At 41.6% G+C, this 16,838-nt stretch overlaps 1 protein-coding gene across 5 annotated transcripts in view; it reads right to left on the bottom strand.

Annotated features, from left to right (window-relative positions):
- Window positions 1–16,838, bottom strand: part of ttc6 (tetratricopeptide repeat domain 6) — a 162,003-nt gene that overhangs the window by 13,808 nt on the left and 131,357 nt on the right. For all 5 annotated transcript variants that reach the window (XM_055640545.1, XM_055640546.1, XM_055640547.1 and 2 more), the window contains 4 exons: window positions 14,983–15,102; window positions 11,691–11,764; window positions 9,670–9,880; window positions 3,623–3,775 (listed from right to left, as the gene is read on the bottom strand). In XM_055640545.1, the coding sequence (XP_055496520.1) occupies window positions 3,623–3,775; window positions 9,670–9,880; window positions 11,691–11,764; window positions 14,983–15,102 (558 nt within the window). The remainder of the gene's footprint in view (window positions 1–3,622; window positions 3,776–9,669; window positions 9,881–11,690; window positions 11,765–14,982; window positions 15,103–16,838) is intronic.

The raw sequence follows: 16,838 nt of genomic DNA, 5'->3' as shown, positions 1-16,838 counted from the left end.
ATGGACACGAGGGAGACACACAGGATGATAGGATAGTGCAGCAAAGTGATCAGCTGTGATCATATTGGATGGCAGAGCAGGGAAAAGGGACTAAATGATTTACTCTAGCATCCTTTCCTTAAACTCTTCTGCAACATATGTAAAATTGTGTTTATTGCAATCTGTCACATTTCCTCAGATGCACCAAGTAGTGAAAGTAAGACATGTGAATAACCATATAACAATTACAGCACGGAAACAGGCCATCTCGACCCATTAGTCCGTGCCGAACACGTATTCTCCCCTAGTCCCATATACCTGCGCTCAGACTATAACCCTCCATTCCATTCCCGTCCATATAACTATCCAATTTATTTTTTAAATGATAAAAACGAACCTGCCTCCACCACCTTCACTGGAAGCTCATTCCACACAGCCACCACTCTCTGAGTAAAGAAGTTCCTCCTCATGTTACCCCTAAACTTCTGTCCCTTAATTCTCAAGTCATGTCCCCTTGTTTGAATCTTCCCTACTCTCAGTGGGAAAAGCTTATCCACGTCAACTCTGTCTATCCCTCTCATCATTTTAAAGACCTCTATCAAGTCCCCCCTTAACCTTCTGCGCTCCAAAGAATAAAGCCCTAACTTGTTCAACCTTTCTCTGTAACTTAGTTGCTGAAACCCAGGCAACATTCTAGTAAATCTCCTCTGTACTCTCTATTTTGTTGACGTCCTTCCTATAATTAGGCGACCAAAATTGTACACAATACTCCAGAATTGGCCTCACCAATGCCTTGTACAATTTTAACATTACATCCCAACTTCTATACTCAATGCTTTGATTTATAAAGGCCAGCACACCAAAAGCTTTCTTTACCACCCTATCTACATGAGATTCCACTTTCAAGGAACTGTGCACAGTTATTCCCAGATCCCTCTGTTCACCTGCATTCTTCAATTCCCTACCATTTACCATGTATGTCCTATTTTGATTTGTCCTGCCAAGATGTAGCACCTCACACTTATCAGCATTAAACTCCATCTGCCATCTTTCAGCCCACTCTTCCAACTGGCATAAATCTCTCTGTAGACTTTGAAAATCTATTTCATTATCCACAACCCCACCTATCTTAGTATCATCTGCATACTTACTAATCCAATTTACCACACCTTCGTCCAGATCATTGATGTACATGACAAACAACAGTGGACCCAACACAGATCCCTGTGGCACCCCACTAGTCACTGGCCTCCAACCTGACAAACAACCATCCACTATTACTCTCTGGCATCTCCCATTCAGCCACTGTTGAATCCATCATTAATACTCAACAATTGAACCTTCTTAACTAACCTTCCATGAGAACCTTGTCAAAGGCCTTACTGAAGTCCATGTATACACCATCCACTGCTTTACCCTCATCAATTTCCCCGAGTAACCTCTTCAAAAAATTCAAGAAGTTTAGTCAAACACAACCTTCCAGGCACAAATCCATGTTGACTGTTCCTAATCAGACCCTATTTATCCAGATGCTTATATATATTATCTCTTTGGAATAAATCACTTTGGGATTGGTTTAATTGTTAAAGTCATTTGTATTATGCCTTCAATGATTAAGTATAATTTGATTTATTCCCATGATGTTTACATCACTGCTAAATTAATTGTTTATTTGTTCAAAGAAGATAGCATTTGGGATTATTTTGATGTGATTGAGTGGTTGATGGGTCAATTGAGAATACAATAAATAGTCTGCTACAAGGATAATGGATGGTATTCATGGTGCTGACTAGATAAGATGATCTGGTTTCTCAAAGAATATCATTAACCCAAGATAATATTGCAATGTGTAGTCGCTTTTAGGAGTAATTGATTTCCAAGCTCTCATTAACTGAACTGAAATTCTAAAATTAGAATGGTTTGTTTTGAACTTGTTTTCTGTGCCATTAGTCATTTGATATTGGATTTCCTTTTATTAGGTCTACAAATGAAATTATCATAACTTGGTCTGTTAAGAAAAAACATTGAGGGCATATTTAACTTCAGCAAAGGTGCTAAAACAAAAATGCTATCAGTTTAGTCATTGATTCATGCTTTCTCCTTTTTTAGTCGACGAGGCTAAAGTGAACGTATGGTAATAATAATAAATAATAATACATTTTATTTATGGGCGCCTTTCAAGAGTCTCAAGGACACCTTACAAAAATTTAGCAGGTAGAGGAAAAACATGTAAGGGGAATGAAATAAATAGTAGAGACATGACTAGTACACAAAGTAAATACAGAATTCAACACAGTATGAGGCAATTAATGCACAGATGAAAAGAGACAGCACGTGGGGCTAAGGATAGGCAGAGGTGAAATGGGTCTTGAGGCGGGACTGGAAGATGGTGGGGGACACGGAATTGCGGATCAGTTGGGGGAGGGAGTTCTAGAGCCTGGGAGCTGCCCTGGAGAAGGCTCTGTCCCCAAAACTGCGGAGGTTGGACTTGTGGATGGAGAGGAGACCGGCTGATGTGGATCTGAGGGGCCGTGAGGGTTGGTAGGGGGAGAGGAGGCCAGTGAGATATGGGGGGGGGGCAGATGGTGGAGGGCTTTGTAGGTGAGGATCAGGATTGTAGGTGATCCGGTGGGAGATGGGAAGCCAGTGAAGTTGTTTGAGGACTGCAGTGATGTGATGCCAGGATTTGGTGTGGGTGATGAGTCGGGCGGCTGCGTTCTGGACCAGTTGGAGTTGGTTGATGTAGGTGGAGCTGATGCCAAGGAGAAGTGAGTTGCAATAGTCCAGTCGGGAGGAGATGAAGGCATGGATGAGTCTTTCAGCAGCGGGCGGTGTGAGAGAGGGTCTGAGTTTGGCGATGTTGCGGAGATGAAAGAAGGAGGTTTTAATGACATGGCGGATGTGAGGCTCAAGGGAGAGGGTGGAATCAAAGATCACGCCAAGGTTGCGGGCCTGGGGAGATGGGAAGACAGTGGTGCCGTCGATGGTGAGACCAATCAACACCAATGGCTACTGTGTTGTAATCTTGTTACCACTAAGAGAGGCTCTCACTTTTCTCCAGCTCCAATTGCCATGCTGTAGCATTTGCCTTTGTGTAACATTCACCAATGTCTGAATCTCCTGGCCTTTGGACACTGCCACCAGTGTTAAATGACCTGTTTCTGTACTAAATTTACTTGCTCTTTTTTCATTCGAGCGGGAGTGACAAAATGTATGACTGGACAATATAATTATTGCTTTCCAGTCTGTTCAAACAGAGGTCAATGTACCTTTTAAATATCCTGCTTTATTCTCATTAGCATATATTTCTCCAAGTGATCTATCGTTAAATGATGGTCCAGATTTTAATAATTTATCTCATCAAAATTCCAGTAGTATACGTATTGTCTTCAGAATATTATCTCTACCATATGCCTATTAGTAGCTAGATTATTCAGATACTTAAAGACCCTTAAAGTTAAAATGAATCCGATAAAATAAAGTTTTCCAGAGCTGTGCTAGCACCACGCAGATGTTCTTGGCCCCACAATATAATTCAGGATTTTGGAACAATTTTATTAACTGACACAGGAATCCATGCAATATTGTGCATTTTGCATTATCATAATCTGTAGTTTGTGCCTTAAGTAATAGGCATATTTACCCCCAATGCAGCATTCATGTCGTGTAATGCTCCAAGTGTGTTGTTCATTTGAAGACTAACGATTGCCCGACCTTCATATGCATCCTCAAAGTTTGGGTCAATATCAGCTGTAATTGTAAATTGATACCAGGCTTTCTGAAATGCTCCCAGAACCTGAAGAGGAGAAAAGAATAGAGTTAGAGAGCACAGAAACATACCTTTCAGCTCAATTCATGCCGACCATTTAAGGAAATAATTTAAAGATTATTTGTTTTCAACTTGTGGCATTCAATAAAAGCTAATCAAAACTTTATCTGCCATTTGAAGCATTTAAAATTGCATTTAATTCTAGATATCTAATTTATAAATTAAGATATTTTTAAATAGTGTCATTTTTGACATAAAGAAAGGAGTTACCATTTGGTACAAAACAAGTGCATTCTTTTCTCTGATTTCCTCACAAAATAACATCTCTTATGATGTAGCACTTTTACAATTTCTTTTTTTTTTGCATCAAGGCAAATTGCTTCCTTGTCAATTAAAAAAAGAATCAAATGCAATGTAAAGTTGAACAATTTCTATGGTTTTAAAATAAGTTTAATTCATCTTCCATCCCACTGATGCAAACTAAGTGGCAGCTTTCACCTTGAACTATCATCTTTTTCTTCACCAATCTCTCTTACATTCCATTTATCATGGACCTCTTATTTTGTACTCTCCACCTCCATTTTCTCTGCATTTTTAAATCCATTTCAAAGGTCATTGATTCAAAACATAGCTTCTGCCTCCACATTATTTCCTGCCAAGTATTTCTATTATACTTGATCGGGTTCTAGTCCTTAAATGACTCTCTTCACAAAGCTAAGCAAAAGCATCATATAGAGAGCATCCAAGATCACACCTGGAGTCATGAGAAAGTACCATTAACTGCAACGCCAATGATACTGCTCTTACAGAAAGCAAACAACTTGGAGAATACTCCTGTCCTTCTGGAGCTGCTAAGATTTTTGGAAGGACTTTAGTCAAGATTGGCAAGACATTGGAGGCATTGGCAGGTCTGATCCCCAGGTCATAACAGATATGCACACGCCCACTGTCTGACGAGCCTTGAGAGATTTGAATTGGCATTATGGCGCCTGGAAGCATTGTCAAACTTGCCAACGTATACCTATTGTCACCTCTAATTCTAGGGTAATACCCTTGACTTTGCTCTACAGCCAGATACCAATGCCAAAGATTGCAGACACAGATACAGACGCGAAAGATTGCAGTTTCAAAACAGATACTAAAGATTGCATCGCTGAATGTACAGCCAGATATCAGCCCTTCCAGGACAGTATCTCATTGTGGATGTCCATCATGGATATCTGTTCCTCCCATAATGGAATGAGGATGGATGGGTAAATACTGGCACATAGCAGATGATCTGTAACTCCAAGCTGGAACCCAAGTTTAGAGGGAGAGCCAGGGTATTTGACTGCATTTGATAGTATAATTATGTGAAATCAAATAATTTTGTTAAAATATTGAGATTAATGAATCCGCATGAGCAGTGGAGTTATTTATGCATTTTTCAGTGCTGTACCTCAATGTAACTTTGATCATTGAATTTGTTTGTTAAGTTTGTTAAGAAAACCACAGAAGCCATAAAAGGTGCAGAATTTGGGGTGGTTAAAACAATTTCCGGGGGTTCCGGAGACTATTATTATTGTTTTGAAGGGAATAATGTAGCAAATATATCCTCTGTGTCCATTGAAACAGAAATGCACTATTGCCTCAAAGCTTTAGGATCACATTAGACTAGGTGGGATGTTGTATTCGAGGGCTAAATAATTCACAAACTACACTTGGTGTCCAGAACCCAAAGTATATTTATAACAAGCCAAACATGACTGCTGCTAAAACCCTGCAGATTCCTCATGGACCCTGTTGAAGAAGGGTTTCCGCCAGAAACGTCGCCTATTTTCTTCGCTCCATAGATGCTGCTGCACCCACTGAGTTTCTCCAGCATTTTTGTGTACCTTCCTCAGGGACCCTCCCTGAGGAAACATTCATTTCGAGCCAGGGCCCTCTAGTGGTGACTGCAGGACACAACACTTTTCCCTCCTTGTAAATGAAGGTGATCATACAAGTCCAGTTATCCACCCAAATATGTCCATATGCAATCAATCCAAAATAACAGCTCAGTGAGCATAACGTTTATGGCTTCACAGCTGATAATCGTGCAGATTCTGAGGTCTCCTCTTCTGTCGCTGTGAACGTCGAGCGGGAATAGACTGCTCTGCTGTGTGTTTCTGCTGTGTGCTGACCACAATCACTGTCTTGGCTGGATATTGGGAAAAGAAAAGTGTCCAATTCGTCTTCTTCCTGTCCCTGTCTACTTGCAATTAGACGTCTCGCGTTCCATCTGGTGTCATCTTGGAGGAGCTAGGCGTTCTCGCCGAATCTCCGTTTAATCTGTATCGGCTTGGAGAGTGCGCTTGCGAGCTTATGCTGTCTGTTTGGGTGGCTGATTCGTACCCAGTCGCTGACCTTGAACCGCGGTGCTCGTACTCTGCGTTTGGCATCACAGTACGCTTTCCCTTTTGCTTGTCTGTGTGCTATCATTTCCGCCCTCGCTTTTGTGTCTGTATTTAGGTGGGATGATGGTTGAAGAGCATTCAGTTTTGTTCGCAGGTTTTGCCCTATCATCAGCTCTGCTGGCGTTTTCCCAGTCAAGGTGTGTGGTGTGGATTTGTAGGATCGTAGGAGGATATGGATTGACTATTCGAACATTTTTCCCTCCGACATGCTCGCTTTGATGCTTTCCTTGACCACGCGATTGAATCGTTCAACCCCGCTGTTCGATTGGGGGTGGTATCTCGACATTCACTGATGTTGAATATCATAATTCGCGAGGAAAGTGGAGAACTGTTCAGATATGAACTGAGGCCCGTTGTCAGTCGTTATGACCTCCGGCAGTCCCCACTTAGTGAACAGCTTTTCGAGAATCGCGATGATCGAGCTTGCCGTGACTGAGAAAGTAGTTGCGATCTCAGGCCACTTGCTGTGGAGATCATGTACTACAAGTAGAAACCGCTGGCTTCTTGGCGCAGCTTGCACCTCTCCGAAGATGTCGACTTGCAAGTGCCTCCATGGATTGGCTGGCCATGGGATTGGCTGAAGAGGGGCAGGACATAGTTGCTTTCTCACTAAATATGCATGCTTCACAATTTTTTACTAAATCTTCTACGTCTACGCGACGACCTATTGCTGGCCACCACACGGCCTCGCGACACCGTTGTTTCATCCTAACAATGCCCGGGTGTCCATCGTGTGCCAGTTGTAACACGCAGTGTTTCATTGATTTGGGTATAACCACTCGAGTTCCGCGCGTGACACATGTATCGTCAACCACAGCCAGTTCGTGCTAACACTGCATGCATTCGTCGAACGTGTTCCTCCAAGTCCCTTCCATGGACCACGACATCATCAAGGAGATTGAGTGCTCCGTCATGCCTGCCAGAACCGACGCCACGATCTTTTGAAATGCGCTAGGCGCTGAACACAGTCCATAGGGCATCCTACGGTACTGAAATACTCCTTCATGTGTAGTGAATGCTGACAAATGCTGTCAGCGTTCTGCTAGTGGTACCTGAAGGTAGCTTCGGCGCATGTCCAGTTTTGTGAACACTGTTGAACCGCGGAACGACGCAGCTAGCTCTTGTAATGTTGGCAGAGGGTATTTGTCCGGAATGATGGCTTTGTTGACCGATTTGAGATCAATGCACAGCCCGAGTTCACCGTTCTTGCGTCGCGTGATGACCAGATTCGATATCCAAGGGATGAATCGATGCGCTCAATGATACCATCCTTTAAGTCGTTTCAGTTCCATTGAGACTTCTGCGTGAACGGAAAACGGTAGACGCCGTAGGCGTTGTGAAACAGGCCGGAATGATGTGTCTACACAAGGTGCGTGGCAGTACCCTTTAACTATCCCAAAACCCAAGAAAAGGGAGGGGTGCTCATGCCTACAGTCCGCGTTGCTGATCACATTGATGTTCATGCCAGTTGAGTACTGAAGCTTGAACCCTAGTTGATCAAACAAATTGACTCTCATCAGACTCTATCCTTCTGCGATGTAGAATGCGAAGCTATCGAGCTTAACTCCTTTGTAGCAGACAGGAACGGTCACTAGCCCTCTCGTGGGTATGGTTGAATCATCATAAGCGTGAAGAGTGTCCCTTGGGGGAGCAACTGGGTAGTCCGAAAAGTACCTTTTGTAGAGGTCGACGTTTTGAACACGCGTTGCATCGTTTACCGTATGCTGGACATTCCCCGGGAGCGTGTGTTCGGCCACAATTTGGACACTGCTTGTTTAAGCGATTGTGTTTTGATTGCCTCTGAATGCCCTGCACTGGTGCTGTGTTCATCTGATGAGATGCATGACTAAATGCTCCCTCAAAGCATGCCATCGGCTGTTGTTTGAGCACCTCGGCGTTATGCATCGCACTTTCAATTTGCACAGCTAACGCTTGTGCCTTTGAGTGTGAGAGCATCATCCTCCATGAGAAGGCGCTCTCTAATCCGCGGGACAGAAGTCTTTTCGATCAGCTGGTCTCTCACCAGCTGATCAGTCAGTGCTCCAAAATTACACTTTGCAGCCTCATGGCTCCAGTCCCCTTTGTTCAACTGTAATACTGACATTTCCGATTTTCCCTTCTCCCTCTCAAATTGTGGATTAAAACTTATTATATTATGGTCACTACCTCCTAATGGCTCCTTTACTTCGAGTTCCCTTATCAAATCCGGTTTATTACATAACACTAAATCCAGAATTGCCTTCTCCCTGGTAGGCTCCAGTACAAGCTGCTCTAAGAATCCATCATGGAGGCACTCCACAAACTCCCTTTCTTGGGGTCCAGTACCAACCTGATTTTCCCAGTCTACCTGCATGTTGAAATCTCCCATAACAACCGTAGCATTACCTTTACGAAATGCCAATTTTAACTCCTGATTCAAATTGCACCCTATGTCCAGGCTACTGTTTGAGGCTTGTAGATTACTCCCATTAGGGTATTTTTACCCTTACAATTCCTTAGTTCTATCCATACTGACCATATCTCCTGATTCTATGTCACCCCTCGCAAGCGAATAAATTTCATTCCTCACCATCAGGGCAACCCCACCCCCTCTGCCCACCTGTCTGTCTTTTTGATAGGACGTATACCCTTGAATATTCAGTTCCCATCCCTGGTCCTCTTGCAGCCATGTCTCTGTAATTCCCACAACATCATACTTGCCAATTTCTAACTGAAGGGGCTGTCCCACTTGGGCGACCTAATCCGCGAGTTCAGAAGAGTGTCTTCGACCTTCAAGCTCGAGGGCACTCGCCTGGAAAGCATCGAGCTGGATCGACTGTCTGTGTTGAAACCGTGAGCTGGATCGGCCGACCGTACACACACAAACACACCGCAAAGGCGGGAGCCAGGGAAAGCGGGGGAGCGCTGTCTTTGCACTGTTTCTGCCATCTGCAGATCCAGCTCATACATGCCCACCATTGGCATCGAAAGCTCTTTTTGCATGGAGGTTTCAAACATGTAAATGGCAGTGTCCTCTACCCAAGCCTGTAGTGGTCCATAGAAACAATCTTCCGAATTAGTAGTCAGCATCCAAAATGTACTGAAACAGACTACATAAGTTTGATAAAAATATGTGAGTAGTATTTTAATTAATCCAGCTGCTTTCGTAAATGGCATTGTGACTGGTTAATTTTGGAACAACTGGACACAATTTCGTTTGGTAAAGCATTGAAGTACTTTTCATACCCTACAAGAAATATGGTCATCATGTAAGTGAGATTTTAAATGAGATGTGCCTGTCAGAGCTGTTACTGCGGTGTGATTGAAAACAAAATAACATTTTATTCCACACTGGGGAAAACCTTTTTTAACCAATATCACATAATGCAAATGAATCTCCAAGCAATAAATTAAAAGAAACACAAAATGATAATCTTGTTATACATTATACAAAAATAATTAAAACTATATATTAATTTTATGGCAATAAATCCTAATAACCCATACCTGTAAATTGTATCCCAGATTGATTCTGGCTTTCACACATCTCGGATTTAAATGAAGTGCTCGAACAAAATCTTTCTGTGCTTGCTTTATTCCAGCTGGGTGACCACTATCCATATATACATTTCCACGTCCATTATATGCATCCGCAAAAAATGGGTCCAATTTCACAGCTTGGGTGAAACCTTTCACAGCTTCTTCTAAATAGTGGAGCCTCAAACACATTAAATACACTAAAATAAGTAGTTAATTCTTCCTACTGTGGGTTATAACATTTCTTTTTAAAGGTATGATCTATTTCTAAAATAAAACAACTGTTCAAACAGCCGTAGTATGCTTGGGGTCTTTATTCCTAACATACAGTACACAAAACATCCGCTATTTTTTTTAACTTTTACAGGAGCAAAGCAGAAGAGTGGAAACTATAAGCCGGTTAGCGTGACTTCAGCAGTTGGTAAGATTTTTGAGTCCATTATAAAGGATGAGGTTCCTGAGTGCTTAGAAGCACAAGATAAAATAGGCCAAAGTCAGCATGGTTTTGTGAATGGGAGATCTTGCCTGATGAACCTATTGGAATTCTTTGAGGAAGTAAATAGCCAAACGAGAGAAATAGAAGAGTCAGTGGATGTTGATCTGGATATTTAGGCCTTTGATAAGGTGTGACAAGTGAGACTGCTAAAAAAGATGAGAAACAATGGTATTAGAGGGAAGATACTAGCATGGATGGCAGGTTGGATGGATGGCAGAAGGCAAAGACTGGCCAAAAAGTGGTCTTTGTCTGGTTGGCTGCCAGTGACTAGCGGTTCTATGCTGGGGCCACTACTCTTCACGTTGTATATCAATAATTTTGATGAGGAAATTGAAGGCTTTGTGACCAAGTTTGCAGATGACATGAAGATAGGTGGAGAGGCAGGTAGTGTAGAGAAAGCAGGGAGTATGCAGAAGAACTTTGACAGGTTGGGAGTGTGGGCAAAGAAGTGGCAGATGGAAAGCAAAATAGTAAATTGTGGAGTCGGGCAATTTGGTAGTAGGAATAAAAGCGTAGATTATTTTTAACTGGCAAGAGAGAATTCGGAAGTGCAGTTCGACTTAGGAGTGCTGGTAGAGTAAATTTGCGAGTCAAGTCGGTACTAAGGAAGGCAAATACATTTATTTCAAGAGGACTAAAATATACAAACAGGGTGGAATGCTGAGGCTTTATAAGGCACTGCCCAGACTGCATTTGGAGTATTGTGAGCTGTTTTAGGCTCCATATCTGAAGAAGGATGTGCTGGCATTGGAGGGAATCCAGAGGAGGTTTACAGGAATGAACCCAGGAATGATTGGCTTAACATATGATGAACGTTTGACGACACTGTGCCTGTACTCGTTGGAGTTTAGAAGGATGAGGGGCTACCTCATTGAAACTTACTGAATAGTGAAAGACCTGGATAGAGTGGATGTGGAGAGGATGTTTCCACTAGTGGGGAGTCTAAAACTGGAGGCCAAAGCTTTAGAAAGATGAGGAGGGATTTCTTTAGTCAGAGAGTGGTAAATCTGTGTAATTCATTGCCACAGAAGGCTGCGGAGGCCAATAGATATTTAAGGCAATTGACAAATTCTCAATTAGTACAGGTGTCAGGGGTTATGGGGAGAATGCCAGGGAATAGGGTTGAGAGGGAAAGATAGATCAGTCATGATTGAATTGCAGAGTAGATGTGATTGGCTGAATGGCCTAATTCTGCTCCTAAAACATAGGAACTTATGAACCAAAGCCCAAGTAAATGGGCAGCGAGCGCTGCAGATATTACCCTGGTGAGCCAGATGTCAAACCATTGGATGGAGGGTTATTGGAGTTCTACTTATCCCCACCACTTTTCAAGTAAGAATAACCTAATTGTCAATTGTATAATGTTACAACTTTAGGCAATATACTTCCTGTTGTTTGGGGAATCTGGAACTTGAACTTTCAAATTTTCCTGCTATAACTTGGGTTGAAACCTCAAAGGGGAACTTGTTAAAGAAACTTTTATATTGTGACTTACTTATGATAGCTGATTGCCATCGCATGATATATGCTGGGATTTTTAGGATCTTCCACAATTGCTGCTTTAAAATCCTATAAATGAAAATATTTAAAATCAGATAATTAATCTTTTGGTAAGATGGATTCACAATGATTATTCAGTTTCCTAGATCTTCCACTGATCAAGCCGAGTTCACTGGTTGTCTGTCCTCAAAGTCTGCACTTACCTTGAGAAGATCTCCAAACATAAAGAAACTCAAACACCTGCAGATATTGGAAATCTGAAGTAAAAATGCAAATGCAAGTCAGGCACCATCCGCAGAGAGGGAGTTAACTGCCAAAGTTCTTTGACCTGAAATGTGATCTGCTGGTCTCTTTCCACAGATGCTGTCTGACTTTCAGATGAGCATGTTACTTGACGAATATTTAAGGACATTCAGTAACCCTTTAAAAAAAATAATTACTATTTAAATTAGTCTCCAAAAACTTTAAAGATAAGATTTTTAAAAAGTGTTAATTTTGCTTTAGCTGAAGAATTCAGCTATTTTATCTTTGAGATGGTCTCAGCAAGACTATAATTGCATGTTAGTAACTTGTTGATGAGGGAGTGCTGCTTGATTGCAGGCAGTGTCCATCATTATGCTACTGATTGAAAGGAGACTGATGGAGTAACAATTAGCTATTAGCCAGACTGGATTTCCCAATGATGCAGGCAGGATGTGGCATGTCAATTCACCACATTTTTGCATAGATGCCAGTGTTGTATTTGCACTCAAACAGCTTAGCTAAGGTTGAAGCTAATTATGGAGTGAAAATCCTCAGCTGGTATATCATGTAGACTGCTTTACCATATTACATCATATCTTCCATTCTTCCATTTTGCCTTTGACTGGAGAATGCTGGCGAGTGCTTGCACCTGTCACAATGCATCTCCCCTTTAAAGAGATTTTGTTTAGTTTTGAGGTACAGCATGGAAACTTTGGCCCACTGAGTACACAGCGACCATTGATCACCCATTCACACCAGCTCCATGTTACCCCACTTTTGCACCCGCACTAGGGGCAATTTACTGGGGCCAATTAACCTACAAACCTACATGTCTTTGGGATCGGAGCACCCGGAGGAAACCCACGCAGTCACAGGGAGAATGTGCAAACTCTCCACAGACAGCATCCGAGGTCAGGATTGAACATGGATCTCTGGTACTGTGAAGGCAGCTGCTCTGCCAGCTGTGCCATTGTGCCTTGAAGCTCTCCTTCTTCTCTTCTTTGGAGTTTTACTGCAACCATCATCCGCAATGTTGCATTGCTGCCACCTTCTGGCTTCATTCCACAGTACTCATGTCTTTACATTATATCCTTTTTATAAGGCCAGAGGCCCTCAAGAAATCAAACAACACCTTTACTCCTTTTCCTTTCCCTCCACACTCTAGAATGTTCTTTACTGATATTTCTGTCACTCCAATTTTCTTCATTTCACTGGTCATAATTCCTCTTTCTGTCTCGTATCTCCTACATGCAATTAGGGCATGCTGAACTGTTTCTGGCTGATGGCATTCCTCACACAGCCCAGTAGGGTGTTTTCCCAATATTTTTAATGTGCTGTTCAGGTGAGTGTGTCCTATCCTCAATCTTGCTAATACTACCTGTTCCCTCCTGTTCCCCCCTCTTCTTGCTGTAATGCCCACTCTGTTTTGTAGCGAATAGAGGTGTCTCCCCCCCCCCCCCCCCTTTGTCTCCTGTTCCCAGTATTGTTGCCATTCCTGATTTATTTCTTCCACGCAATGTGTTTTCCTTCAGATTTGGATAATTGTAAGTTTACCTCTATGTTTCTTTTTTTTAAAGCCTCCTTTGCTAATTTATCCACCTTTTCATTTCCTAGAACACCAATGTGTGCTGGGACCCACAACAAAGTCACGTCACTGCCCCTCCTTGTCACTTGGCTTAATAGTAGTAGGATTTCATACACTAGGTCAGGCCGCCTATGGGATGCACCAGACCCAATACTCTGGATTGCAGATAATGAGTCGCTACATATTAATACTTTGCATGGTTGCACCTGTTCCATCCACCGAACTGCCATCAAAATAGCGTACAGTTCCACTGTATATACTGTCAAATAGTTATTTGTTCTTTTGCAAAGCTCAACATTCATCCCCTGGACTACCACAGCCGCCCCTGTTGTTTCAGCTACTGGGTCCTTTGATCCATCTGTGAAAATTAAGAGGTGTTCCCTGTATCTATTATCTATATGGCTATTATATTCTGTCTTTAGGTCTGAATTTTTGTTCCTCCTTTTTGCCTCCCATATCTCCAGATCAACTTTTGGGATGTTCAGTAACCATATTGGCACAGATGGCCATAATACTGCAGGGCAGAACTCTTTATCCTCTACTCCCATGTCCCTTGCCACAACTCCTCCAATCCAGCCGAAGCTTCCAGACTGAGCCACCCCTCTCTCCCAGCACTCCTGTACTGCCTGTTTTGTTGGGTGGTTCTCTCCATGACCCTTGAGGCTTAACCAGTAATTAGCCATTAGTTGTCTGCGGTGCAGTCTCAACGGCATCTCCCCAGTTTCCACCTGTAGTGCACATACAGGTGACGTCCGCACACCTCCTATACAGACTCTTAGAGCTTCCGCTTGGACTTTGTCCAACTCGGACAACACTGACTTAGATGCTGACCCATAAGCTATACTGCCATACTCCAGTCTGGATCTGATCAGTGATACATAAATATGTTTAAGAGATAGTACATCTGCTCCCCACTCTAAACCTGCCAAGCATCTCATTACATTGATGGCTTTTTTGCATTTTTCAATTATTTTTGTAATGTGGACCCTCCACGTTAATCTGGAGTCAAAATGAACTCCCAGGAAATGGAAATCTTTTACTCTTTCCAAATTGTTGCCGTATAGTTTTAACTGGACATCCTCTTTAATTTTTTTCTTTGTGAAAACCATTATCTTTGTCTTCTCTATAGAGAATTTCCCTCCCCACTCTTCCACCTGGGCTATCCCTTGCTGTACTTTTTCCGCGATAAAATCTATATTCCTCCCCCTTCTCCATAAGCTGCCATCATCTGCAAAGAGCGATCGCCCCATCTCTGGTTGAATCTTTGTAAATATATCATTGATCATGATTGAGTTTGAAGCACTCCATCCCAGATTTAACAAGTTATACTTTTTGGTAGTACATATTCTCAACCTCCTCTACTCTGCAAACATTCATAATTGAAACCATTCAACTAATTTTTTTGGCAACCACCAAAGTTTTTATGTTGTTGTTTTTCTCTTGTCTTTGGATTACTAACCTGCGATGCATTGAAGTGATCTTCCATGCTCAGATACAGTAGACCACGATTAATTAATGCCTTCAGATTTAATTTATTTTTGCACCCAAGAAGCTGGATTATCCCGTAATCTTTCAGTGCCTGAAAAATATTATTTGAGGTATGCATTTTCCATGAAAATATGGGTGTGGGAAATATAGCTGCAGATATAAGCATTTTTCAGTATGCTCAGTTAGTACTTCAGTTACGCCCATCTATTATTATTCACTTTAGTCTTCAGTTCAAAAATATACTATAATTTAAAAATTTAAATCATAAAAGCAACATGTTGTACTCGGATAACCATGGAAGCCATGGCAGTTGTCACTTTTTGTCATTTAACCCCTTCAGCACAAAACCTGCTTTCAAATGCGCACACAATCAAATTAATACTTTGCTTATTATGACAGTAAACACCCTCAATATTATAAAGAAATTATTTTCTTTCCATGATATAATCGGCTGTTATGATACATTCCAAGGAAATTAAATCCCTCATTCAAACCACCCTGCCTCTGGTTCATGAAAACCTAATATTAGCAATGTTACAAAATTTTGAGATTTAAAAAAATCAAGGCTGCAATTTATCCCGTCAGATAAAGCATAACCAGAAGTTTAATTTGACACCTAATTCACTTTCATATCTTCAGTATTAAAAATGTGATGGCCATTTTCATACTCGGAAATTAGCATCTTGTTCCCTATTGCATTTCCATTGACCTAACTCAAAAGCTGTGATCGAGGATAGTCAAAAGCCCATAACTTTCTTAAGAATTAAGAGAACTGAATGACATTTTCAGTTATTATAGATTGAAACATTCTGAAACAAATATGAAACAATCTTACTCGGATGACCTGAAATTAAAGCATATAATTAATTAGTTACCTAATTGTAGTTAATTACAAAATTCAATTACTAGATCTAAACATCTATCAATTTCTTAAGAAAAGGTTAACATTTTTAAATAGCCTAAGTGTCCAAATAACATTCACCCAATAATTCACAATATAACATGATTTTTAAATCTCATTGTCATGAATTTATAGGCCAAATGGAAGGAATTTAATGTTTAATTCCCGTAAATTAATGGCTATTTAAATCATCTTGCGAGTGGGTTTTTCTGGAACGTGATCGTTTGGAACATTGCAGTTGCAGTGAATTTAAACCCCATATCTGCAGGAAAAATACAGCCGGTTCGGATGGGTCCCAAGTCACCTTCTTGCAACATGAAATTTTGATTAAAGGTAATGTAAAAATAAACGGCGTACATTGCCTTGTCCCCTACGTGAGATCCGTCCCTTTGTCGGCGTTCACGGCTTTAGAAGGTGATTTTTATTTTACACTAGCAATTTAATTACCAGCGCAGTTTAAAAATAACTCCAGAGAACGAATGTCGGAGCGATTTTTCTTCAGCAACTAAACAGGCTGCCGAACATCGATTTGAACAGCCTGGAGAAAACAGCATTTTAAACCCGTCCCCCTCTCAAAGGCGCCAAAGTCACACACACGGGCAGTGACATGAACTGCAGCGCCGCTGAAGGTAAGTTTTGTAACATACCTACTAATATCTAAAAAGTGCTTCCTATTGTACATTGTTATTGGAAGGTGCTGAAATCTCTCCTCTGCTTAAATGGCGCAGCTGGCACCTTGATTTTCTAGAACTTAGGAACTGAAGAGACAGAAGCAACTCACCAGCAATACCAAATAATAGATTTAAAGCTGCTGAAAAAATAGCAGTACCCTGCAATAAGGGATAAGGGAGGATGACAGTCAGACATTGAACTGTGGGCAATTGAATTGGCATATCAGGTTAAATGGTATCTTTGGTCAGTGCAGA

Source organism: Leucoraja erinacea, chromosome 9 (genome assembly GCF_028641065.1).
Source record: "Leucoraja erinacea ecotype New England chromosome 9, Leri_hhj_1, whole genome shotgun sequence".
NCBI classification, from domain to species: domain Eukaryota; kingdom Metazoa; phylum Chordata; class Chondrichthyes; order Rajiformes; family Rajidae; genus Leucoraja; species Leucoraja erinaceus.
The sequence above is the reverse complement of the archived record's forward strand: the minus strand, read 5'-3'. Positions and strand labels throughout refer to the sequence as shown.